The following is a 24738-nucleotide window of genomic DNA, read 5'->3' on the forward strand; positions in this document are numbered from 1 at the left end:
CTAATATTCGGCGTCATCGTCACCAGAGATGATGACGTTGTTGATCTATAATTTGGTTAGAGTTTTAGACAAATGATGTATAAAAGTAGTGTTCAGTCAAGCTTACCTTGAGAACCATGCGGCAGAGCTGGGTAGCAAGAAGAAGCTGTTGGCGCTTTCCGATCAGGGGATCGATAGCAAAATGCTCCTTCATGTCTAGATGATTTATGACTATTAGCAGATGTGCATTTAAGTTCACAGGGCGACAGTGACTTACCGTTGCTACCTGTGTTCATGCAGTCAACACCGAGACGGGTGTTCTTCTCCTTAACCTGGCGCGACTTGATTGACGCGAGGGTCTCGATAGGGCTCAGGCCAGAGTTTTCAGACAGAGCCAGGGGAACGGCGTCAAGGGCATCGGCGAAGGCGCGCATGGCGTACTGCTCAATACCAGGGCTCTGTAAAATCAAACAATGTTAGGAAAATGTATAGCGTACTGAACATTGATAATGACTGACCTTGACAGCGGCATCCTCAACAGCGATGGAGCAGGCAATCTCAGCAGCACCACCACCGTACACAACACGGTTATCGCGAACCAAGTTACGGACAACACACAACGCATCGTGTAGTGATCGCTTGGCCTCATCGATGATCTGGGATTGTGGTTAGAAGTGCTTAAATGTACAAAAATATCTGGACTAACCATCTTGTTACTTCCGCGGATAAACACGGTGACCGCTCGGCTGTTGGCACACTCTTCAATGACCAGCATCTTCTCTCTCGTGGTTCCGAAAGTCATCTCGCGAACACGTCCAGCAGAACCCAGCTTGTCGGCGCTGAGGTCCTCGAAACGCGGCACAATACGGCCGTTTGTGGCGATGGCAATCAATTCGATCTCGGGACCACCGACCCATCGAACGGCGGGCAGCTTGTTCTGGAGCAGCAGGTGGTTGGCCTCGTCGTCGAAACCCCATTGGCAAATAACGAGGTTAGCACCGGAGCTCTTAAGCTTCTCAATCATCTCAGCGAACTTCTCCCTCTCGTAATCCTGGAGCTTCTTGAACTCCTCGACGGAGGTGATGTCGAGCTTGTGCTTGGTCTTGGGCTTGGGGGGGCTCGAAGGGGCAAGTCAGGATAGCCAGCTTGGCGTCCAGGACCTCGTCGGGCATCTGAGGATGAGAGAAGTCCTTGTCGACAATGACACCCTTGACGAGCAGAGAGTCCTCGAGGGCACCTCCGACCTTGCCGTCCACCTTAATCAACTCGAAGTCAACATCCTTGCGCTGGAGATCGGCAACCGAGAGAACAGCATCCACAGCAATCTTAGCGAACTGGTCGTGAGACTTGGAGACGCTGGTATTGGGTTAGCTAAAGGGTATTAGGTGGATAAAAAGGAGGCTGCGTACATCTTACTGCCCAGACTGGTCTTGGCAACCTTGAGCAAGTTGGTGGTGTCTTCGGGTGTGAAGGCGATTTCGTCGCTGATCCGGTCCAGCTCAGCGACAGCAATCTCGCAGGCCTGGTCGTAACCGTCGGCTATCCGAATGGGGTGGATTCCCTTGTCAATCAAGTCCGCGGCCTGCTCCAGCATGGCAGCTGCCAACACGACGACACCTGTTGTACCATCACCAATCTCCTCATCCTGTGATTTCGAGAGCTCGACAAGAAGCTTAGCAACGTTGTTTGTGATTTCCATCTATAGAGACCGTGCGTATTAGAATCCGGCGAACTGGCGAACGGCCTCGATCAGGGGTCGGGGGGTCGAACCTGGCCGAGAATAGTAGCACCATCGTTGGTGACGGTGATATCGCCGTCGGGAGAGATCAAGATCTTGTCCAGACCACGGGGGCCCTAGTTTCCTTTATTAATTCTTTCCCCATTTCTTCAGATGTGGAAGACCATACCAGAGAAGTCTTGACAATGCTGGCCACAGTCTTGGCGGCAACAATGTGCGACTTCACGGCCTCGGTGCCATGTTGTCTCTTCTTCTTTCCTTGGCTGTACAGTAAACTCCCATCAGCAAAACTTGGGTCTTTTCATTTCTCTCCGCAAATCCAATTGTAGCGAGGGAGGCGAATGTGAGGGTTTATCGGTGAACGTACTCACGAACGACGATGAACGGGCGTCCCTGTTCATCCTTCATCACCGAAGCTACCCGGAGTGTTAGTGGTAATGCTGGCTGAATTGGTCGAGGATGAGGTTCGAAAAGGAATCACCTTGAGAAAGATCAAGATCTATAAAAATCCATAAGTTAGTCAATGCATCGGGGGGTGTGTTTAATGAGGGGCATCCGGGGGACAGGGGAAAGCGTACTCATCGCCATCTTGACGGTGGACTGCCACCAGGCAGATGGTTAGAGATTTGAAAAGAAAGGTAAAAGTGAAATAAAAGGATCCGAAGTGAAAGGATCGTCAAAAGTCGAGACAGAAACCTATTTCTCCGAGCGATGCGGAGGGGTGAAGCTCTCCCACGCAAATTAAATTCTGGGCGGCCCAAAGCGGGATAGTGCTGGCCCTGTCCGCCTTCCCAGCTTTGCCCATGCGCAGCACTCCGCTTTCTCCAACTTGCGCAAAGCAGTGCCAGCTCTATCAGATTCGACGATTGTCACCATCTACTTCGAGAGACGGCAAACTGTTTTCTCGGTTTCTTTCATTCGCTACCTCACCCCTCCGAGCGAGGATGCCGCGTAAGTGAATGCGCCTTGTTTATGTCGCGCGCGCGCCCGAACTGACTCTGTTACATACAGCTCCCGTGGAGGAATGGTCGGACGAGGAGTCTGGTGGTGATATTCCATTCACTACCGCTCCCGAAGCTTCAGAGACTACGAATAATGAGAAAGAATCAGAAAACGACGACGAGGAAGAGGATGACGGTGAAGATGAGGGACTGTGAGTTCGGCCCAGCTGTTGTGGTGGTATGTTTCAGCTCGACTAATCCAGCGCAGCTACGTCGTTGAAGAGATCAGGAAACACAAATATGAACCTGATGTAAGTTCAATTGATTCCACACCTTTCTTGGCTCTCAATTCATTTGCGCTGACTACTCGTCCAACAGGGCACAATATTTCTCTTCGTGAAATGGAAAGGCTACCCGGCCTACAAGGACCATACCTGGGAGCCTGAGATCGGACTCCTGTATGTTTTATTGACAACGCATTTTGATAAGACAAGGCTGGGCACTTGCTAACCTTAAGAATCACTTATCTAGGGAGGGTGCCGAAGAAGTACTGAAGGCTTACTACAAGAAGATCGGCGGTAGGCCCGAGAAGCCAGCCGGGAAGCCTGAGAAGGGAGCTAAGGGCCCCGGTCGAAAGCGCAAGTCGATGGCAGAGAAGAAGGAGGAACCAACAGCGACAACAACGACTGAGACTAAGAGACGTCGCCAATCCGCAGGGAAGAACGAATCCAAGGACGACATCAAGGCTGAAGCAAACACCCCGGCAGAGACTGAAGATGACGAGCCTTCCGATTGGGTCCCCAAGAGCCAGAATTGGGACAAGGAGGTGCAAACGGTTGATACCATTATCCGTGATGCTAATGACCAAGGGCTCTATGCTCTTCTCCTCTGGAACAATGGCAAACGGTCGCGCATCCATATCCAGAGTTGCTACGAGAAGTGCCCTATGAAGATGCTCAAGTTCTACGAGAAGCACCTGTAAGTCTATTGATCTCAATTACTCAACCTCGAGAATGCGTGCTGAATATTTTCTAGCGTCTTCAAGGATGGTTGAATACCATTCAGTTGTTTTTTCTTCGGCACGTGGGACGGCATGCCCATGGCTGTCTCTTTCCGGCTGTTATTTGCGAGCAATACCATTGATTTCAAGGAGCTTATAGGCGTTGGTCAAATTTTCAATCAGCTTTTTCCTTCTATGCTTCCTTTCTGTAGGATATGATTCGGGATGGGTCATTTCCCATATGAGATTTATGTCTGTGATTTTATTTTTATCTTTTGCTCGTGTGATATACGAATTTCTTTTTGTTGCAATCTCGTACGCCCGGGCGCTTTCGATATACCAGCCAAGGGAATCTCATGTAATTTAGATTGCAGACCTGTCATCTCATCGTTTGCGTTAAATCATGTCTCTCTCCCTCGCCTCACTGAGATAGGTCCACCTTTCACTTAATGAATATTCACCATGCTTTTTGAGAACTCGCTCGACCTCGCGGCCATTGGATCCTTGCAGGTCTTCGTCATCCTTAGAGGTCCACACCCCGCGTATGTCATTAGGAATGGGTTTCCCAGCAGCCAGGATGTTCAAGATCTTCCCGGCGAGCTCGCAATTCAAGCTCGTGCAGCACAGGGCATCGTCTATGACAGCATCATCAAAGCCCCGTGATACCTGTGCCTCGACCCAGCTTATTAAGTCGGTGTCTCCGCTTTCACTGCCTCTGTCGTCATTTTTCTCGTCGAAAGACTCATCGGCGGGCTCTGGCGAGGAAGGTAAAAACGGCAACTCCATAAAAAGCATAGCGCCCTCTTCCTCGGTTCTGTCGACGTTCTCAGTATCGTTGAGGTTCTGGGGTACTTCCTGTACTGAAGGCTTGCGCTGCTGATTTGATGTTGACGCAGGGTTGGTCAATGCGGGTGGCCGCGTAATGGGCTCAAGAGGTTGTCGAGGAGAATTTTGTCGAGGATTATCTATGTGTCGGGGCCGTGAAACTGCCCTCTTTTTGGAAGGCGATGCCTGTGGTGCCGATGGTGATTCATGCGCCGGGCTGTGCCTTCTTTTGGGTTTCGTTTGATTTTCAATGGGACAGATCGATGAGTCGGGTTGCGGTGGTATGGGAGTTTGTTGGGTATATATCACAGTGTGTGCTGGCGCCGGAGACGGTATTGATGGAGCAGCGCGCCTTGATGGCGTAGTCGATCTTCGTGCCTCGTCCTGCGGTTGTGCTTGAGGCTCAGATCGCAATAGATCTGTTCTAGGAGCACCACCGCCAGGACGAGGGTTACCACGTAACTTCTTCAAATACCGAGATCTTGAAGATTGCCAGGGATGTTTGGGAAACTGGATATCAGATGTCAGTCAATACTCAGTCATAGGTCAGCCAAGTGGTGAAAGGAATACCTACCCTTCTTTCTAATAACTGGTATATTTTGTTTCCGTGTATAGGGGCATTATCCTCCTTCTCAAAGGGGTAAAGAAAGTCATAGAGGAGCTGATCATCTTCTAATGTGTAGATGGATTTGGTGCCCCGCTTTGGAATATTCGATGCACCCATTGCACGGGGTTTGGAGGAACCAGCGCGATGTGTATCCAGATCTACAATTTGACCATTTCGAATGGATTCCTCGACATACTTGTAGGAATGACTAAAGGGGAATTAGCGGCGTCTTTGCAATATGGATGTTAGCGGTGGAGACGGTACCAGCCAGTGGGGATGTTCTTTTTTGTATGATCAACCAACATGACTTCGGCGTCATTCTCCATCAAGACAATCACGCCGCCATGTTTCTAGATAATTATCAGTTTTTATTCCGATCTCACCGAGTAGGGATAGACATACCGTGATGCGGTCTTTGAGCCATGATCGCTGAGGCACTTCTCGAGAGAGCCAGAACCGCTGGCCTTGGAAAATATTGACCGGGCCAGCACTCGAACCTGACATCTTCACGATTTGCGAATGATTATCCTCAGCCGGGTTTCCCTTTGATGAATTGAAAGAGAAGGCGGCTATTATCGATGCACTATTGTTGATAGGTACGCGCTAGCCATTTATCACGTGTTAACGTGTCACAGAGGGCATTTTGGCCGGGGCCAGCAGGTTCGATATCAGATGCGAGTATGAAAGTCAGATTTGGCTTCCCAGGTTATCTGGTCCATGTGTCTCAAGCTGAGTGTTCGATGAAGAATGGTTCGGCTGTTTTGACACAGGTTTGTCGATGCCGTGTTTCTGGTAGGATGTGGTCACGTGGTATGCATTGGTCGCGCCGCGTGGAGGAACGCTGACAAGTCATCAACCTTTAGGAACGTCAACTTCCCGACTGATAAGGAAGGAGGAACATGGAGCGACGATATCCTGATAGGAATCTGACTCGGGATACCGCTTGTGCTCTTTGAATTCCCCCAAGGCCCACACAAGAAAGCCACGGCGCCTGTCACGATGACATCTCTTCGCACTATTGCGCTGGTTATCTTGGCCATTTCAACTTTCACTTTCATCGCCCTTTTCGGCCGATTGCCTGCATTTAGGTGATTATATCTCTGTGAAATTAAGACATCATACGCTGACTAGATTCCAGGAAAACACCCATTGCGTTTTTCTACCGGGTGGTCTGGGTGTATTTCCCCAACAGTGTTGTCTATGTTGACTCGCGCTTGCTCGGTGGCCGTCTTATCCGAGTTTGGAACCAATCTGGCAAGTATATATTGTATGAGAATCATCCATTGGTCTTGGTAAGCTTCGAGGTTCCCGATTTTTGCTCTTGCATTTCCCACCGCCCGGCGTTTCCCATCTGACCCCCGGATAGCTCTTCTTCATAGGACTCCTTGCCGGAGGCGAGGTTGTTTTTTTGCCAGCCGCCTGGCCTCGGTTTGCCAGTCTTCACTACCCATGGGTTCCTTTGGTGGTTTTCATGCCATACTTTCTCCTCTACAAATGTGTGACGACAAGTTCTAATATCACAACGGAAAATCACCACATGGAGATCAAACGTTATCCATACGACCAGGTGCTATTCCATGCAGGCTACCGTTGCAGTACTTGCAACCTCCACAAGCCAGCACGCAGCAAGCATTGCAAGTTCTGCAAAACTTGCATCTCCCGTCAAGATCATCATTGCGTGTGGTTGATGAATTGTGTTGGTGCCAACAACTACATCTACTTCCTAGCCTTATTGCTCTCCTTATCAGTGCTGCTCATCTATGGCACTTGTCTTGGGTACTCTTTGCTCCGCCAAACCCTGCAAGAGATGATACCGGTACATATCCAAGCAGAAATGCAGGGCTGGATCATGTATTTCAACATTTGGGCGATTGTGATCCAATCGGATCCCAGGATTGGTACTGTGACACTTTTAATGTTCATGACAGCTCCACTGGCTATGGCCTTCTTGGTATACCATAGTTATCTTGTCTGGGCAGGTATGACGACCAACGAGAGTGCCAAATGGTCGGATTGGAAGGAAGATGTCGAGGATGGGTTTGTCTTCAAATCAAACCGTGGCAAGATCCAGGATGCACAGCCATTTATAGACTTCAATGATCGTCCTTGGCCGGTCCAGAGTGATCAATTGCTAGTCACTGACGATGAGCCTCCTTTGGATGGGTATATCTTGGTGCCCGGAACCAACCGGATCGAATATCGTAGCGATACAGATATGCCGATAGATCCACGATGGCATCCGGTCCAAAGTATGAAGGATATTGACAACATCTACGATTTGGGATTTTGGAACAATCTGAAGGATTCTGCAGGGATCTCGGTGCGTCGGAAGAACTGTAAATAAAGCAATTTATATAAGGCAAAGATGCTTCAAAACTAGAAAAGAAATTACCAAAAATTGTCATCTTGTTCAATTTAATCTTGTGGTGGTGAGATAGTACTATCTGTCTCTCGAAATCATGATCAGCGTTGTTGGTTTTTGCTATTGTTGCTGGTTGGCCAGTAGAACCGCGGGGAAGCCCATCCCGCCGCTCCCCCACTTCGAGGAAAAATACGAATTAACGTTGCCTCTTGCCTCCGTTGACCTCCCTCATTCCACCAACACCAAGAACTTCCTTCCTTAATACTTCGTGCAAGTCCATCATTCAAAATGGGTGTCGAAAGAAAGATCATTACTCGCGGCAGCGGTGCCTCTCCCGCCTCAGGCGATAAGGTCTCGATTCACTACACTGGTTGGATCTACGACCCTAAGAAGGCCAACAAGGGCTTCCAGGGCAAGCAGTACGCCGATCCATATTCCAGTCAAAGTCTTTGGGCCAGGCCAAATCAACTCCGAAAACTAAACAAGATACTAGGTTCGATAGCTCCCGCTCGCCCGGTCGTGGCCCGTTCAATGTGCAGATTGGTGTTGGCCAGGTTATCAAGGGTAAAGTTTCGCTTTTCTTTTCGTCGCTCCTTTCTGGCCCAGCTTGTTATTAAAGGCCCCTGAAAGATTGTCTTGGATGTTTTCAATTAGAATATTGGATTGAAGTGCTAACTATTACCAGGCTGGGACGAGGGTGTGATGGAGATGAGCGTCGGCGAGAAGTCCACCTTGACCATTACCCCGTAAGTTAAATACCCATCTGGAGAGTGATAAGAGATCATAGAACTGATACATTGCGTTTTAGGGACTATGCCTATGGTGACAAGTAAGTAATTGGAAGATATCTAGTCGATGATTGATGTCTATCTTGGAAGAACCTTATTTTAACAATACTCTCCGTACAGGGCGGCCGGCAAGATCCCCGCAGGCTCAACTCTCATTTTGTAAGTTTACAGTGTTACCACCCACAAAATTGTGTTATGGTGAGACTAATCAACCATTTCACAGTGAAGTTGAGCTTCTCAAGATCAACTAAAGCCAGTACCTCAGTACTAGGTAGTAGGTATATAATCAATCATGATGTGGGTCTACCAATATAAAATTGAATTTCCAGTATTTCGGCACTCTTGCACGAACGCATCCCGACCTATAATAAATCAAAGTCCAGATTGCCACTGGCAGGGACCAACGAAGATATTCAAATTCCAAGATTGAAGATCCATGGGAATCATGCTCCAGGCCCATGCTTGTATCACTCACAACCTCCATTAAAACCTATCACAGTGATCGACGACTTGAATGGGTTGAAATAATAGTACCGAACTTCAAGTTCCAGGATTAAATGGCCACGAGTAGGATTCCAACCTTGGAAATTGATTCAGAGTTCAAAAAGAGATCCAGCTACGGAAATAGTCTCCTCAGTCAATACCCTGGGTAATAAAATATGCAAGTTCTCGAGATCTATAGATTGTCCAAGGGTTTATGGAAGGCGGTCAGGGGGGGCGGTCGAGGGCGGTCAGAGGCAATTCCCCATACAAAATGGGTTTTGCCCGCCCGTGAATTTGTTCATCCCACCATCCGGCGTTCAATCGATCTCACGATCTCACCTGCAAAATGGCTGACCCAAAGCCGTTGTGCACTCCACCGGAGCTCATGCTAAAGGTTGTTTTAGCTGGAACGTTGTCTCACTATGAGACTCGGGGAATGATTGACGAGAAACGCCTCGAGCATATGCTCGCGGCTGGCAAGCAGATCTTGTACAAGACGCACCAGGAAAGTGAAGTTCGGTATGTTCCTCCTAGAGAATGTCCCGCTCTTCGGTACCCTTGCTGATCACATCTTTCATATAGACACAATCTGGGTATGTCGCCGGACATTTGGCAAGGCCTTACAGATGTTCTCACAAAAGCGATCCCGGTCCTCGAATCACAATCCTTTGCTTGGAAGAGCCCGGCAGCATCTTACGAGCATTCTTCGTCGAACCTGATCGCATTCAACTATTTCTCTCTGGTCAAAGATATCGAACGTCTAAACGATTTGTGTACCATCGCCCGCAACTTGCTGGCGACAACAAAAAAGGCCCAGAACCTGGCCGCGGAGAAAGGATTCGATCAGCGGATTCTCGCATTGATTGATACCTGCGTACGAGTTACAGCGCGTGGCTTCGATGGGGAGACCAATGCGCGGAACGAGGAACGCTGGCAGAAGGTAGTCAACCTATACAAGCGACTGTTGATTACCTGTCTACAATATCTTCACAACTTCATCATGCATAACGAACAGCGCAAGATGGTTCTCTGGTTGGACTTGTTTGGTTACCATTCTACCGCCGATACAAACATCATCAAGCCGAAGGAGGCATTGGACCCTGCTGCACGCATCGAGGGTGTCGCACCTATTGTCCGGGTTGGGGAGCGTGTGATCAATCCTCCAATCCGAGCACTCTACGACCAGACCGCCGAAGATCTTCTGCTGGAAACGATTGCGAAATTCCCGCGGGAGCCTTCTACAATTAAGGAAGAGGCTGCAATGTTGCTCTTGGCCAATATCAAGGACCATATGGAAAAGATTTTGGGTCGGGACCTGACTGACATCCAAGAGATGGGCAGGGACCCCGAACAGGTCAAATACATTCGTGCTGCATTGACCTCAATCTTGGGAGCCAAGGTTGATGGATGGTCCGATCTTCAAGACCGAGCTCGTGAATTGCCACCTGCCTTGCCCGAAGAAGAGGAGCATGAACCAACTAAGAAGAAGACAATTCTCACAATCGACCGTAGCATGACAGCTGGATTTCCGCGTCTGTGCTGGACCGATCTGCCTGAAATAAATGACTACTCTGTTGATTCTCCGGTTAGCGACGAGGACACAACCATGCCTAGATCCGCCCAATCTGCGGCTGAAACTCTACAAGAGGCTAAGGATGAATTAATGGCTCGACTCCAAGAAGCTTCTCAGCTGGGTGACGCCGATGGTGAATATGACGCTGGCGATGTTGGAACGGTCGGAGACGATGACTCGCACAGTTTGGAGGGCCATGCTGACGGAAGCATCGAAGGCGATGAAGAAGACGACGGTGACGATGTAGATGGGGGAGATGATACAGGAGAAGTTGATGACGAGGAAGACGACGACGACTATCGTGGCCGCCCTGGCGACCAGCAGCGCGGTTTATTGACCGATATTCCCCTTGTTCTAGGCCCCGCAGAAATTGAGGCTTTACCGATGATCGTTCAAGCTGGAATTGTTGACAGCTTCGGCCTCAAAGGCGGAGAGCGCAATGGCTCGCGGAATATGCAAGCTCTTCGATGCCACATTTTGCTCACGCAGGAAACTGGTCGCAACTTGCTGCGTGAACTTCTCATCTTCATTGCAGCCTGGGATCTTCCTGACGATGAGCTCTATTTCAAGATGATGGTCCAGATTATGGAAGCTGTGCTCCGCAATGGACTTATGTCACACGCATACTCTGATTTCGGCCAGCCAAAGGATATCATCTCCCCAGCCCAAGCAGTGGTCATCAAGATTCTCACCCACATTTTCCGGGCGAAGTACTCACCAGCGTCAGTGACTGGCTCGTCTCAAAATAGCATTCCACGCACACCATCCCCACTCAGTCGGGTGGATATTCTAACTGTGCGATACATCTTCACTATTTTCCGCGGTAACATCATTCCGGAAACCTGCGCCCTGATCTACTTGCAAGGTCAGATTCGCGCCGAACGTGCGTTGCCGGAGGATTTCCCACTCAACTTGTGGGACATGGAGCGTGTCTACGAGGGCGTGTACCAATTCCTCGAGTTCTTTGCCGTGCTGACCGAGAACAATGATTGGAAGAATCTCCTCGTGAAGTGGGAGATTGTGTACGACCTCGTGACTTTAATCAAGGAACTGGAAGCCAGCATCCCTAAGGGCCAACTCAACAATATGTCATTCGGCGGTATACCTCCACCTCCACCGCCTCGCAGCTCCTCGCCTGACAGTCAATCAGCCGCCCCAGCACCGGTAGCCGTTGAGCGTCCCTACGATCCAACTGATCCCGACCCCATTGACAACGCCGGTAGCGTTGACTCCCGGCCCGAGTCCCCGCCAATCACCGAAGATCCCTCCGAATTTGAGTGGCGCAACCTCAAGAAGCTCGTTGTGCTGGTACTTTCTTCACTTGTCTGGAAGTGCCCGGAAGTGCAAGAACAAATCCGTCGCTATGGCGGCGTTGAAGCCATCCTGTGCTGTACTGCCTTCGATGCGCACAACCCATACATCAAGGAGCATGCAGTTATGTGTCTTAAGTTCTTGCTCGAGGGTAATCGCGAAAACCAGCGACTTGTTGAAGAGCTCGAAGCTCGTGAGGTTGTTAAGGATGAGGGAGGTGTGTTGGAACGAAGTGGCTATGATGCCATGATCAATGAAGCTGGAAAGCTGTCCATCAAACCCAAGGATGGAAACTAAGGTAGTGATTTGGGATCTCAATAGTTCATAGATATTGATTGCTATACCCCTCAAATCGAAGCATCAAGCGAATTTCTTTCACAATACGAACTCTGGAATATAATACAAAGCAAGGAACCAAAAAACCATTCTTCGCTTCGGATTATCTTCTTCATTTGCATTAAACCGTAAGATGCTGATAGGTATCGAATAGTCTTGTACATCATGGGAACTTCAAGTCTTATCAACCTTGGAATGCATACGCTGAATCACCAACATTGGAAGAGCAGTCGCGCACGCAGCATTGTGCACATATATTCCATGATTATCGAATCCAGATGCTGTCATAATATCATATCTTCGCTCCGCACCGCAACATCAACCAACCTCACAAGTGCATTCATCTCAACGCCAGCGCTACCCCCGTACATCTCTAGATGTAACGAACCTCGACTTTCCAAGCGCATATTTAACCATACATACCATCCCATTCCTCCTCCTCATCCTCGTCAGCGATACGCTTGCGCTCCTCATCCTTTTCACGCTGCTGCTTCGCGAAATCGAACCGATCAAGCGGACAGGTACCACGTAACCGCAACCAGGGACGCACGCACTCGAGATCAAACAAGTGGGTCGGGTGGCAGGGCAGTCGAACGACGAGGGGGTACTCATCCTCCAGGAAAGGATTGTTACAGATGGGGCAAGTTTGCGAAGAGTCGAGAGAAGACTTAGGAACACGATCAAGCACTGTAAAAAAAGGGAAACGAATTACCCGCGAATTAGCCCACGTTGACTCGACCCCGCGGGGTTGCTTCGGTGGAGTGAGAAGTTGCGGCCGGATGACTGGTCGGCCGCAGCTAATTGTGGGAGACTTACTGTCGCAAAACTCTTCGCTCACGCCTTCTACCTCTCGTGGGGGTGCCTCGGCGCCATTGAGCAGATTCTGGATCATTGTCGTGAGGAGGTCGTCGGTTGTTTCGGCGGATGCGGCAGTGTTGTCGCCGGTCTGGGGGAGTGGTTCGGCGGTGCCTGATTCGCGGCGCATCATTTCTAGGGCCTCGGCGAGCGAATAGAAGGCTGCACTCACGTCGCCTGGCACTGGGACGGCATGAGGTCGGTGATCCGGAGCTGGGGTTATTTCTGAGAGGGTTGAGAAGAAGGTAGAGAGGTCGGGTCTGCGGCGACGCGGGGCGGAGGAAGCCGTGGAGGGGTCGGTGGTGTTGTGTTCAACTTGATTTGATTAGTTTCCAGTTCTTGCGGTCCTTCTTGTATAGTAGACATGTGGTGGGAGCTTGACTGCGTACTTTCGTAGGTCGACATGTTGAGAATTTGGCGAGTTGAGAGGGTGGAGGGGAGGATGAGTTGTGCGGGGAGATCCCCGTTTGTTTGCGGTGACACGGGCTGACAGGCTGGTGTTCTTGTTGCACGCTCGGGTGTAAATTGACGGGATGGGCAAGTGAACCTAATGCAAGGTATTGGTAGGAAGATGGTGTTGGGAGGTTTAAAAGGTGACGAGCTCGAGGCAACAGAGCGATAACGCGGCGTGGAGACGGGCCGTGCTTGGCATCCACTCCAGCCATGCTGGTAGCAGCTACTAGTAGTTAGTAGTGAGGGCTTATGAGAGGTTTGCTGAGATATTTTGCTAGAATATGAAAGTAGATTGAATGTGAATGAATATCAGTTGCTCGAGTTCAATTTCTATTATTTGGTTGCGTCCACGAGTGGAAGTAGTAGTTATGATGTGCTACCTATATGTTTGAAGAATACTAGTATAGGTAACTATTCGGTGACAAGGGGCTTTACATGGATTCATTGGCTATATCTAGACTGAATACTTTACAAGCTCCTCAGATTATAGCATCACAACTTGCTTTCGACTGTTCCCAGATTTGGAAGCTTCGACAGGGCATTGCAAGAAACCGACCAAGCTGGATCTCCAGGATATAATTGACTGCGAAGATAAGCCCAAGTGAGCCTCTGAGTCACGCCCAATCGCTCCGGGCTCTCATCATCAGTGGCTTCATTTGAATCATAACCAGAAACACCGCCTACACCGTGATATCCTCCGGCGATTGTGAGCAGAGACTTTGGGCCCTTGCTTCTATGATACGCATCTGCATGGTATGCTGCACCTCGCGTGGTCAAAAAGGGTGCGCCGTCATTTTCTCCAATGACAACAAGGGCTGGTGTTCTCATCTCGGCGTGGCTATGTTCCGCGAGGAATGTCCAATTGTCTTTCACACGTTGGCTAACGCCGTCGCCTCCATCACCCGGAGCAGCGAGCAATATACCCGCCTTGATGCGGGGCTCAAAGGCATCAACGAGAGAATCTGTGGCGGAATCACGAGTACGCGCACCCATGAGCAGACTGGCTGTTTGACCACCCATAGAGTGACCAGCAACAGCGACGCGATTGTGGTCCAGGCGTCCCTGAATCTGGGGGAAAGCGGCCTCGATTTCGTCGAAATGGTCAAGGATATGCTTCATATCCTGAGCACGAGAGCGCCAGAACATCGGGCCATCTCCATGGACAGCATCATCACTAAGCCTCAGGGACATAGAGCTGAGATGAGTAGGCTGAATCACGACGAAGCCATGGGACGCCCAAAAATTGGCGATGGGACCGTATCCGTCGAGTGAGGACAGGTAGTTTGATCTGCCTTGACCGTGAGAAAGGAGAATGATTGGTAAGTTAGTTCCCGTTGCAGGCGCAGAAATTTTCATGTGTAAATCGATGATACGGTCTGGTGCTGGTAGAACAATCGGGCTCATCGAGATAACGGGGGTTGCATCGATGACGGGAATTTTCGTAGCATCGCCGATGAGGGCATGTTCTTTCATTCTGGGAAGACGAGTAGATGGGCATTGATTTGCAGCCATAGTGATGGACTTGGAATGTTAATTGTTGATCTTGCGTTTGTAGTATTGAGTGAAGGGTCTTGGTACTGTGAACAATACGACCAAGGAGCTCAGGGTCCCTCGGAGATACATATAGTGGTAAACTCTCAAAATTGCGATTTTAATTCCGAGGCTATTATTCACACCATTCTTCAAAGTATGAATCGCGATAGAGATAGTATTAGATGCAGAATGCGAAGAGTCGCGGGCGGATTTAGCGGCTCCAAAAACCGAGCAACTACCATGCACGAGGCTGGCATTACCTCGCTCACTTCGGCCAGAAGTTATCTCTTGAAACCAGGCTTGCTGACAAAACTGATTTGTAATTTGGGTTAAGTCCGAAAGAATTTATGCTGTAAAATTTCTCTCGGCGTTTGGCCGGTGCAGGTAGGGTTTTGATGTTCGGACATAGTAGCTACTAACTTGAACCTTGGAAGACTTCAAGTTGTATTGGGACTCGGTTTGATGACTCTTGCTTAATTGCGGAAAGCAACCGACTGTTTACGTCAAATTCCACTATCATTTAAACGGTCTCATCAAGGAAGAAGATATTCTCTGCAATGCTATTCAGCCTCCTTAAACTTGTCAATACCACCGATAACGCCGTCTTCGTCTACCTGCCAATCACCCATTTCCACCTGTTCAGCCCAACTGTCCAAAATATGTGTGGATACGAGCTACGGGAGTCCCAAATTAAATAGCCACTAAAGCCACTGAACAAGCCCTAGTGGTAAATTTGACCAGGCCACTCAGTCCCCGCACAGCTCGTATATTGGAATGGAATACCAATGCTACTTCGAGCAAACCCATTTCTGCCGATGCGAAACGGCAGCAAGAGTCGACTCCGGTTGCCACATACCCAGTTAAAATCTTTCTCAGTAGGTTCAATGTACAAGCCAGAGGGGATCTTCTCTGCCTTCAAGTTCCCGTCAGGAAACCAGGGCCGAGTCCAGGGTGGCTTATTCTCTCCTTCTTCTCGGAATAAGAGTAAAGGGAACGAATATGTCTCCTGGTCGGTATGATATAAGGTTGGAAAGAAAACATTATAGCGGCGGTCAGCAAATGGTTGATTTGTGAATTCGATGGGGGTTTGGAGTTGAATGCCAGGGGCTTTATGGCGAAATTTGAGGTAGCGGTTAGGAAGAGCGGAAAGAAAAGATTTGACAAACGAGTCTGCTTCTATGAAAGCTTCCTCTAAAGCTTGGCTGTTTCTGGTCACTGTTGTGTGTTGAATGCGATGAAATCGACGGGAGTCGAATCTCGATAGCATCAAGAAGACGAGCAAAGGCACTGGCAGCCCGCTCAACATATAATGCAGTATGTTGGTGATTCTGCCAAGGAAATACCGCAAAAAAATAATCTTCAGATTCCTTCCGACGATCCGAATATGTTGTTATTTTACTCTCATCTGATATGCCTAAATAGACTCGCAGAATATTTTGCAACGGTCACCATGGCCACCGTGACCGTTCCCTATCAGACAAAAGCATGTCTTCCCAGTCTGGAGCATAAGCTGCAAGCTCAGTTTCTTGATCGAATCTTATTGGCGTATGAGTATTCATCTTCATAGGTAGCAAGCTTAAGAATCTTACAATATACCGATATCTTCATCACTCTTTATTCGTGTTGAGAAGTATAACCACACATAACGATCACCCCACCTTCTAAGCAAAGACTTAGAAAGGAGTTCGTCTCTGTCATTAAGCGCTATAATGTACTAGAAGAGATGGAAATCCGAAGCAGGGTCAAAAATAACGGCTTTTGCCGACCGCAGGAACCTGATCAAGTTCGGATTGAGTCGAGATGCGATATCGAATGGGATAGGCGAGGACTCTTCCCACCAGCTCTTGGACGGGATTGAATAGCATCTCGTCCGGCTCCAATTCATGCCCGTTCAAGGATCTGATTGTGAAGGTGCGCCGATAAAACGGGATCAAATACCAATGACATGGCTAAGACATAGGTCTCTGATTTTTGGTGAGAGATACGGAAAGAGAGATAGGTATTTTGGAATGCGCAAAGCGGGAGCTGTCGATTCTCCAGGACTCGAACATTGGAAGTTAGACTGAAACTTTCCGAAAGTTCGTGAGCGGAACTGACCTAAAATGGCAAGTTCAAGTTCAAGTTATGTCTCGGAGTCTACTATCTACTTTCAAGTTGTCACCACTTAGGCACCCCACAAACAAAAATCTTCATTTTCGAATATAGTTAGCTAGACAGGAGTCCTGAGTCCAAGACTTGATCCAATAGAGGGATCTAGAGGAAAAGCTTGACGCTATCCTGAGGGCCTTCGATTTCGGAGAGGAACATTCGGCCTGCAAGCATAGCGCGTCTTCTCAGTCGGAAAATTTAAGATGCAAAACCCTGCGACCTGGCTATCTCGAACATGCCCTTAAGCTTAGGCTCTCTCAACTTCAACAAATACTAGTATGTTTGTATCGGCTCTCTCCGGGTGACCGCAATGTTTAGTATGCGTGCTAGCTGGTTTATTATTGTCGAATTAGTTTATCCTCACTCAATAACCAGACAGGCGTAAACTCTACTGAAACTAGTGCAGTTACGTCAAAGCTCCATTGACCCTTTTCTGTATGAAGTCCATTCTGTTCAAACCTCGGCTGGAGAAAACTATGCAAATGACTAGTCACTACGCATTCGTTGGAAGAAAGCTCTTTAGATAGTCTTGTAGTATAGTAGTAATTTTTAAAAAATTCTAAATCTAGAATAAGATTCTTATAAACCTTGGAAATCTAGAAAATATGAAATCCCCTAACGATATGTAGGAGGTACACGCTGGCAAAGTTCTACTAGTAGTACATTCATTCAACTTCTCATCCACCGGCCCTATGTCCTGATAGTTACTTCAAAGATTTCCCCAGATAGCCCATTGCCTCAGATACCACATTCCATTGACCTTCTTTCTGGGCCTGCCAGTTAAGTCTTTGTATTGGGATGACTGGACCAACGTAAACCTGATCCGGATGGTGCATGGCTAGAGGCCAGAGGTCTCCGAGCCCCCCAGACTGCGACTCCAGTATAGCATACAAGTCGCCCCAGACCAGACTTCCGAGAATACGCATCTGGCCCCTGTAGTCGGGGGATTCTTCCGGTCTATCGAATCCAATCTCAGGATCAAATTCGGGGTCAATAGCGAGAACGAATCCCGTTGAATCACCCGGCAGCACAGAGGACCTTTTAGCATCATACGAGTTGCTCATATATGATGCAAAGGAGGCTGAATCAATGGCAAGAATTGCTTTAGAATTTAGCGCTAAGGGAGGCGTATTGTGACACTCGGAACCATCCAACGTCTCGTTAAAATGTCTATACCAATTGTTAGCCAATGAAACATTAATTAACATGAAGAATCACATACTGTTTTGCTGCTTCGATGTCATTTTCTGCCAAACCCAATTCCTTCCCATCCAGCCAGTGGAGCTTCAGATATGGCTTGATAGAATCACTGCCATCCTGACCGGCCCCCCAATCAGATATATGGTCTTCGAGTCTCTTGACGAATTCCAACCATTCCGACTCAGGCTGTCCATGGGTCAGACGATAAATGGCAAGACCAGAGTCTTTTGGTAGATCGTTCTCTTCCAATAATTTGAGCCTTTTCAACTTGGACATCATCCAGGGCTCCTGAAAAGTGGAATCGAGTGAACTGCCACGAAGCTCTCTCCTAATTTGCCTCTGAGCATCAATTTGCTCTGTTGCACCCCCGTGGAGGCTTTCCGAGAAAGTAAGGTCCCTGCGCTTTTCACCTTTGGCAAACGCCTCAAGCAATCTGTCTATAGGAATTTTGTGGCTGAGATCTTTCACACGCTGGGAATACGCCGCTCCCCTCTCGCTATGTTGAGCAGAGTGCATTTCTGGTGGTCCACTTTCCTTTTTTGTAGCTTTATACCCCTTATAGCCTTCCATTGGAATCATGATTGTATGATCCGCCCGAATAGAAGTTTCCAGCAGGAGATGCAGCGCATCACCCAATTGCCACTGCTTTGCATCTGGTTCACCAGTCACTTGATCCGAAGGCTCATAGGTCAATAGATCTTGCATATATGGGGCTCGCAAGGTATCAACATGGTGTGTGACCCATTTATGCGCCCGTTGGGTCATGACCTCTAGATGAACTGACATGAACAAAGTCCAGAGATCAGCGATAACGACAGGCTCTGCACCCGTTCCAGCTCTGTGTTGATTAATAACCGCCTCTAGATCGCTCCAGGCATCGTAAATGAGATTGAACGTCTCGCGAAGATTATTTTGAACCTCCGGGACATTCAAGTACTCAAACACCGAGACCACAGCTCCCAGATTCTGGCAGGCTTGATCAAAATTTTCTGGAAGATGCAGCCCTTTTTCTTTCCATCTTTGATCACTCAAGGGGGTGATGCCTGACCAAAGGCGAGATTTGAGAGACTGGATATTCTTGCCAACACCGCAGAGGCGACTGGTGTCCTCGTTGGAGCCAATATAGCCCATGATACGGTGCATGATAGTCTTGTTATCAGCACCAAGTACAGGATCGCCGCCCTGTATCAGAGCGAGCTCCTCTACAGGTAGAGTAGCGATTGATGAGGGGCGAGTGCCATCGGGAAGTGGATTTCCGAATAGAAACCCAACGAACTGCATAACCGTTTGAGGCTCTAGAATACGATCAACTGGATCGTAAATTATTCCCATATTAGCTGGTTCTTCTCATAATTTGAGATAGCTGGCCTGTGAATTTGTAGACGAACCGACGAGTAGATCCTGTGCCTGGATGTGGGCCGCACTGATTGGACTTTGGACAGCTTCCAGGTGGAGATATGGCTCATTGCTTTCTCTCTTCGTTGAAGTCCAAAGACCGTCGTGTCTGAGTACAGCGGTCTTATGGAATGAAGATCTGGCTAGCACGAAGGCTGCAGGTGAAAATTTTTGAGGGGCCAAACGCGCCCGCATCAGGGGTCGAAGAATTGAGAGCCGCATGGCGAGTTGAATGCGATGGAAGATGGTCTAGCGTGCACTAGAAATATTTATATGGACCCCTTTCGACCTCAGGATTGAAGCTACCTCAATCAGGCATAGGTCGGATCGCTGCCTTCAAGTTGGGTAGGCCCGGCCGGGGCTACAAGTGGGTGGCTCCAGGGTTATTATTGACGAGCCGGCGAGGTCCGGTTTCAAGTTAGCGCATTCTCAATCAATCCGACAGTTTTTTTTCCTTATGATTTCAGTCATTTTTTTTAATGACCTAACAATCCGATATCTGAAACCTCATAGAGTCAATCCCTTAATACACAACGCGCGTTGAATTTTGTTTCCTTGGACGGCCCAGACCTGCGGACTTGCTTAAGCAAAGCGGAGACCAGACAGCTTCGAGAGCTGTCGGAGGATGCTAATGTGGAGGAATCAGATGGCATGAGAGAGATGGTGATGATATGAAGAGAAGAGAGACAGAGAGACGAGGCTATCTAAACATGGCAGGGGCGGCCTGGATGCCCGAGGCGCCGGTGCGGGCCAGGCACCAGCCCTCAACAAGACCAGGATCGCAGAATTTATCGAAACGATTTCCCACTAAACTGGGCAAGTGATCTTATCCTTAACCATAAAGGTCGAAATTCTTCCATCAAGCTTGACTTAAATAGCTCTGAGTGGGAGAATCATCAATGTTTGTCCCACCAGCTTAGGAAACTCCATTTCGGACCTTATTTTTCGAATACCTGAAACCTTCGCGGCTTTAAGTTTGAACAATTATTTAATTCTTATCATGGAATATATGACGACCTTGGGAGAAAGCCGACACTTCCAGCAATTGTACTAGCTAGAATATATCCTCCCGATAAGACGATATGTCCAGTTGGAAGGGGCCTGTCACAATACTATGCATCCATGTATTCATTTTGGTGGCATGAGATTGAATACCCATCATTTCAGCACCGGCAGTTGCAGTTAAAAGACCATGTTAATTGGGGTCGTAGCTATATCATAGCCAGCATTTGCGTTAATATAAGCTAACTTAATGAGTGTCTTATTTTCTATGCAATCTTAAGGCTATGATTACTTCGGAGGAGGTACTAAAGCTCATTCAAGTTCTCACAAAAGACAGAGTGATATGTTACTACAACACAGACCTCGACAAATAACATTATCTTGTCCACAAAAACCAACAGCACTGAATCTCTGGCATTTGGGCACCCCAGGCACCCGTAGCCTCAAACATCCACAGGCCGCCAGTGCCTTCTGTGGAGATAGCTTCGCTCGCTCCCTCTCTCATCTGATCACCACTTTCGGTGTCTAACTTCCACGTGCGTAGCTTCTGGCAAAACAGAGTCTTCAGCTCGTCAAACTCGTGCATCTTTAGATCAGGCGTCCAGTCCCAATGATTAAAAGAGGGTGCATGTTTTTACTGCAAATTTAGGGGCCAAATGAGCACACGCTAGTTAAGACTCGCAGCTTGCTAGGATGCGGAACCGCAGCCCCACAAGCTGCGAGCCTCAAATGCAGGTGAAACCCCCACCCATCTATCAAACATTGATGATCGCCTCACACCTGCAGGATGCGATATGTGGGCGCGTTACAGCCGCCAAGTAAATTCCCCCTTGTGAGTGAAATACCATCAAACTACATAATATTAACCAGCCTCAAAGCGGCGACTTTTTAGCCGTCGTCTGAATTGAAAATCGGTAGAATTAACAGCCAGATGTTCTTCTGTGCCGTGTAATACTCTATATCTAGGTACTAGATTGCCAATACTACACTTTCTCAGTACTCGTATCGAAAATATGCGAAACTCGGCAATCATATATTTGTTATGGAGGACTTCGGGAGCCCTGGAGGTTGGGAATTGAGGCTCCGCATCTCAGCTTGACTTATTGCGAGGCTGACATGCATCATGATTGCTATACCCGGGCTTGAACACTGCACTCAGTCAAACAATAAAAAGCGCCCGGGATTTGCTCTTAACTCCTTGAGCTGAAATCCTTCTAGTTGGAATTGAAAGACTGGATCACTAAGAAGAGGATTGATCATGTTGATCAAGCGGGGTTGGAATTTTTTTCATAGTAACGCCCATGGATTTACGTTATTCATTCTTGCCCAAAGAGGGATTGCATTCTTCTCAACTTGCAACCCTAGTAGGAAGGAGTCGTCATATGGCCTTGAGGCTCTTCTGAAAAGTCTATTGCATGAATCGGATTGGCTGGTGACATGCTGATCTTTGCATCTAGACCCAGCAACTATCCGAGTTGTTACAGATATGTGTTGGTCTTCATGCTATCGGGCATATTACTTACATGGAACTCAATAGCTCGGCCTAATTACCAGGCATTCTTGCATTTCAGCTCAGGATTTACCAGAAGAAGTATAGATTTGCATCGTATTATCTTCCACCAGAAGTATAAAAATGCAGGAAATTCCGTCTATGGAGTGCCTGAACCATCTTCCAATTCCATCATCTACAAACCAACGCTCCACTTCAAACAAATCAAAACTATTCATCATGCATGTTATCAGCTTCACTCTTGCTGCTCTCGTGGCCAGTGCCTCGATGGTCATGGCTGCCCCCGGCCGAGGCCAATGGAGCCGCTGCTAAATGGACCTGTCCAAATGGATGGATATTCTGCGGTGTACGTTACCCATTGAAGATAATCACTCTTCTAACATCTCCTCCTAATTCAACAAATACACAGACGTGCAATGGGACCTCTTGCAAGGTTGGGGGTATCAACTAGTAAGTTTCGTGATCCCTGATAAGTCGAGCCTTTACTGGTAGAACTTAGTAAGTGCAGATCCGGTACCAGTGTAAGTATAAATCTCCGCCATCACAGCCTTTTCTTCCGAAACTCAAAGTTCTTTAGTGTGTCGGGAAGGGGGGCGGCGATGGGAAGGTTTGTGGTAGTTCGGATGTCAACGCCGAGTTTGGCCAGGTCTGCCCGGTTAAGAAATGAGTTAGGGTTTTCAATCTTCTTTATGCGGAACTTTTCAGACAAAGAAATCTTGAATGGCATTGATTTCACTTGTTTTGAATCAATTTTGATGTCCATTCGTTCATTAATCTGTCAATTATCAATACTAGTATAAGCCCAATGTTTGATCAAACAACCTGCAGAGATATGAAGGGAGCCTCATCAAAGCTCTCGGGCATGGTATATGTAATATTGTAGAAAATGAACTCATTAACCTCCTGATCCGTATTGTAAACGATACTGTAGTTCGACAGCGCGTTTGTTTTCACCTTGACGTCCAACCCAGGAAGGCCTTCCAACCCGGTCACATTGGCCCCGTGATTGATCCCAAGCCCACTGACAAGGAAATTGAATGAAACAGGTCCGTTTCCGATTGTAGCATTGGGATACGAAATATGCAGGCCATTCTTGGAAGCCACGGCATCAATCGAAGACTCGGTCACCCAGTGGGTAACACATCCCACCTGCTTATCATCAATTGCCCACTGAATGAGAGCAGGGCTGAACGCACTACTACTCTTTGCGGGTCCTCCAACAACCACTTCCGCAATCGATTCCGCGCCAATTGTCAGATCCTTAGACATCCAGGTCGTGATATTGCGGGAATAGGTATCGAACGGCGGCGAGTATGCCTTCGCGGTGTAGAAATGATCACCCGGGAATTTGATGAGGCTTGATTTAGACTCGGGAGACAGGTACTTCAGCATCTCAGGCATAGCGAGGGCGAAAAGGGGATAGAATGCAAAATCTTCTTGGTGGTACATTCCCGAGATTTGTCGTGGAAAAGGTGCGTATTCTCTTCCAACTGCACCCCAGATAACGGCCGCTGTGAGGGATGCGTAGGAATTCATATCATACCCATACGTGCGATCCCAGGGACCGGCCGTATTTTTGAGATTCGCATTGTAAAGCTGCGCAAGCTCATCCCAGCTGGCGGCCAAGATCTCTGGGGCGTATTTTTTCAGCAAACTTCCCTCGCTGCCGTATTGGCCCCATAGCGCTAAAGCCCACATTGCAACGCCAGCGTAGGTTGGAGAGTTGAATTCGGAGAGTGTGTGATGAATGCTCCAAAGGTCATAGAGTTCCTGAGCAAAATGCTCACCGGTTTGAGTCAAATTCTTGTCGTTCAAGCGAGTACCGACCCAACTCTGAAGAATTGTTCGCATTATCCAAGGATTCGAGTAGCAGGGGTATAGATTGTCGCCTTCGACTCCACCCACACGGTAAAGATCCCCCTTTGCCGCAATATGAAGCGAGCGCTCTATTTTTGATACCGTGGTGGCTGGAAGCAGATGCTCATAGTCATTCAGAGCTACCAGCCAGGCGCAGCCAACAAAGTCGCGGACATTAGGATCCCACTAATATCAACTCATTAGCTAAAACTCTTGAGACCTCAAGGACGTTCTTTTCTTACGGAGCTGTATGGCCCCTCATCGGGATATTTGGACGTTCCAGGTTCAGGCTGAGATGGTGCTTGCTGGTAGTCGCCGTACCATTGCTTTGAGGGGTCGAGATATTGGCCCGAGATTACATTATTGAATATTCGAACTGCCCTTGCAACATCGCCTCGTTCGTTCCTGGCTAGGAGTTGGGTCGCATACCAGGCGCTGTGGCGAGTATCGTAGCGGCCAGAACCACTGGATGCTGCAAGTAAGTAGCCGGCATCTTCGTCCCAGTAGGCATCGCTCCATTCAATGGCCGTTGTGAACATGTCGGCCGCGTAGGAGGTGTTGGAAACATCATGCCGAATTTGGGTTGGCACGGCCGAGACTCTGGCAGAGAGGTGGGCGATGCTCAGACCGGTTAGAGCAAGAGAGAACTTCATAGCTGGGTAGATAGTAATGGGGAAATCAGGTCCTGCTAGAAACTACTACTAGTACTAGTACCGCAGAGCAGTAGCTAGGACGGGCCAGCTATGTAGTATATGTACTAGAGACTCCCCTCATCATCGGGTCTATTCCGAGGTACCCCTCAGGACTCGAGCAAGATAATCCGATCAACATTATCTTTCGTT

General features: G+C 48.4%; 10 protein-coding genes across 10 annotated transcripts; 4 read left to right on the forward strand and 6 right to left on the reverse strand.

Moving 5' to 3' along the window:
- N7533_005293 (chaperonin-containing T-complex subunit CCT5) lies at positions 1 to 2161 on the reverse strand (the record flags this gene model as incomplete). The annotated part of the gene is made up of 10 exons (XM_057101943.1): positions 1 to 45; positions 107 to 195; positions 257 to 437; positions 498 to 635; positions 686 to 1087; positions 1140 to 1335; positions 1389 to 1678; positions 1750 to 1833; positions 1887 to 1980; positions 2085 to 2161. Coding segments are annotated over 10 exons (1596 nt in total), but the record flags the coding sequence as incomplete, so codon positions are not given.
- Positions 2162 to 2661: 500 nt separating this feature from the next.
- On the forward strand, positions 2662 to 3712 carry N7533_005294 (chromo domain-containing protein; the record flags this gene model as incomplete). The annotated part of the gene is made up of 6 exons (XM_057101944.1): positions 2662 to 2668; positions 2729 to 2870; positions 2927 to 2969; positions 3037 to 3116; positions 3190 to 3636; positions 3694 to 3712. The coding sequence occupies 6 exons, from the start codon at positions 2662 to 2664 to the stop codon at positions 3710 to 3712; spliced, it is 738 nt and encodes a 245-aa protein (XP_056961574.1).
- A 342-nt stretch (positions 3713 to 4054) lies between these two features.
- N7533_005295 (putative transcription factor Rap1) lies at positions 4055 to 5594 on the reverse strand (the record flags this gene model as incomplete). The annotated part of the gene is made up of 4 exons (XM_057101945.1): positions 4055 to 4993; positions 5058 to 5298; positions 5355 to 5440; positions 5493 to 5594. The coding sequence occupies 4 exons, from the start codon at positions 5592 to 5594 to the stop codon at positions 4055 to 4057; spliced, it is 1368 nt and encodes a 455-aa protein (XP_056961575.1).
- A 495-nt stretch (positions 5595 to 6089) lies between these two features.
- N7533_005296 (DHHC family palmitoyltransferase) lies at positions 6090 to 7434 on the forward strand (the record flags this gene model as incomplete). The annotated part of the gene is made up of 3 exons (XM_057101946.1): positions 6090 to 6178; positions 6229 to 6382; positions 6457 to 7434. 3 exons carry the CDS (start codon positions 6090 to 6092, stop codon positions 7432 to 7434), a joined length of 1221 nt encoding a protein of 406 aa, XP_056961576.1.
- Positions 7435 to 7740: 306 nt separating this feature from the next.
- Positions 7741 to 8491, forward strand: N7533_005297 (FKBP-type peptidyl-prolyl cis-trans isomerase; the record flags this gene model as incomplete). Its single annotated transcript, XM_057101947.1, has 6 exons — positions 7741 to 7871; positions 7946 to 8016; positions 8138 to 8198; positions 8261 to 8281; positions 8361 to 8399; positions 8464 to 8491. The coding sequence occupies 6 exons, from the start codon at positions 7741 to 7743 to the stop codon at positions 8489 to 8491; spliced, it is 351 nt and encodes a 116-aa protein (XP_056961577.1).
- Positions 8492 to 9069: 578 nt separating this feature from the next.
- Positions 9070 to 11904, forward strand: N7533_005298 (Ataxin-10 homo-association domain-containing protein; the record flags this gene model as incomplete). Its single annotated transcript, XM_057101948.1, has 2 exons — positions 9070 to 9242; positions 9306 to 11904. 2 exons carry the CDS (start codon positions 9070 to 9072, stop codon positions 11902 to 11904), a joined length of 2772 nt encoding a protein of 923 aa, XP_056961578.1.
- A 448-nt stretch (positions 11905 to 12352) lies between these two features.
- On the reverse strand, positions 12353 to 13203 carry N7533_005299 (uncharacterized protein; the record flags this gene model as incomplete). Its single annotated transcript, XM_057101949.1, has 3 exons — positions 12353 to 12630; positions 12760 to 13113; positions 13188 to 13203. 3 exons carry the CDS (start codon positions 13201 to 13203, stop codon positions 12353 to 12355), a joined length of 648 nt encoding a protein of 215 aa, XP_056961579.1.
- A 540-nt stretch (positions 13204 to 13743) lies between these two features.
- N7533_005300 (alpha/beta hydrolase family protein) lies at positions 13744 to 14763 on the reverse strand (the record flags this gene model as incomplete). Its single annotated transcript, XM_057101950.1, has 1 exon — positions 13744 to 14763. The coding sequence occupies one exon, from the start codon at positions 14761 to 14763 to the stop codon at positions 13744 to 13746; it is 1020 nt and encodes a 339-aa protein (XP_056961580.1).
- A 2873-nt stretch (positions 14764 to 17636) lies between these two features.
- Positions 17637 to 19749, reverse strand: N7533_005301 (uncharacterized protein; the record flags this gene model as incomplete). The annotated part of the gene is made up of 3 exons (XM_057101951.1): positions 17637 to 18102; positions 18155 to 19442; positions 19521 to 19749. 3 exons carry the CDS (start codon positions 19747 to 19749, stop codon positions 17637 to 17639), a joined length of 1983 nt encoding a protein of 660 aa, XP_056961581.1.
- Positions 19750 to 22852: 3103 nt separating this feature from the next.
- On the reverse strand, positions 22853 to 24549 carry N7533_005302 (uncharacterized protein; the record flags this gene model as incomplete). The annotated part of the gene is made up of 2 exons (XM_057101952.1): positions 22853 to 24082; positions 24139 to 24549. The coding sequence occupies 2 exons, from the start codon at positions 24547 to 24549 to the stop codon at positions 22853 to 22855; spliced, it is 1641 nt and encodes a 546-aa protein (XP_056961582.1).
- Positions 24550 to 24738: the final 189 nt, after the last annotated feature.

Source organism: Penicillium manginii (genome assembly GCF_028828005.1).
Source record: "Penicillium manginii strain IBT 31320 chromosome Unknown utg000004l:1.0-7231830.0:1.0-7236170.0, whole genome shotgun sequence".
Taxonomy (NCBI): Eukaryota; Fungi; Ascomycota; class Eurotiomycetes; order Eurotiales; family Aspergillaceae; genus Penicillium; species Penicillium manginii.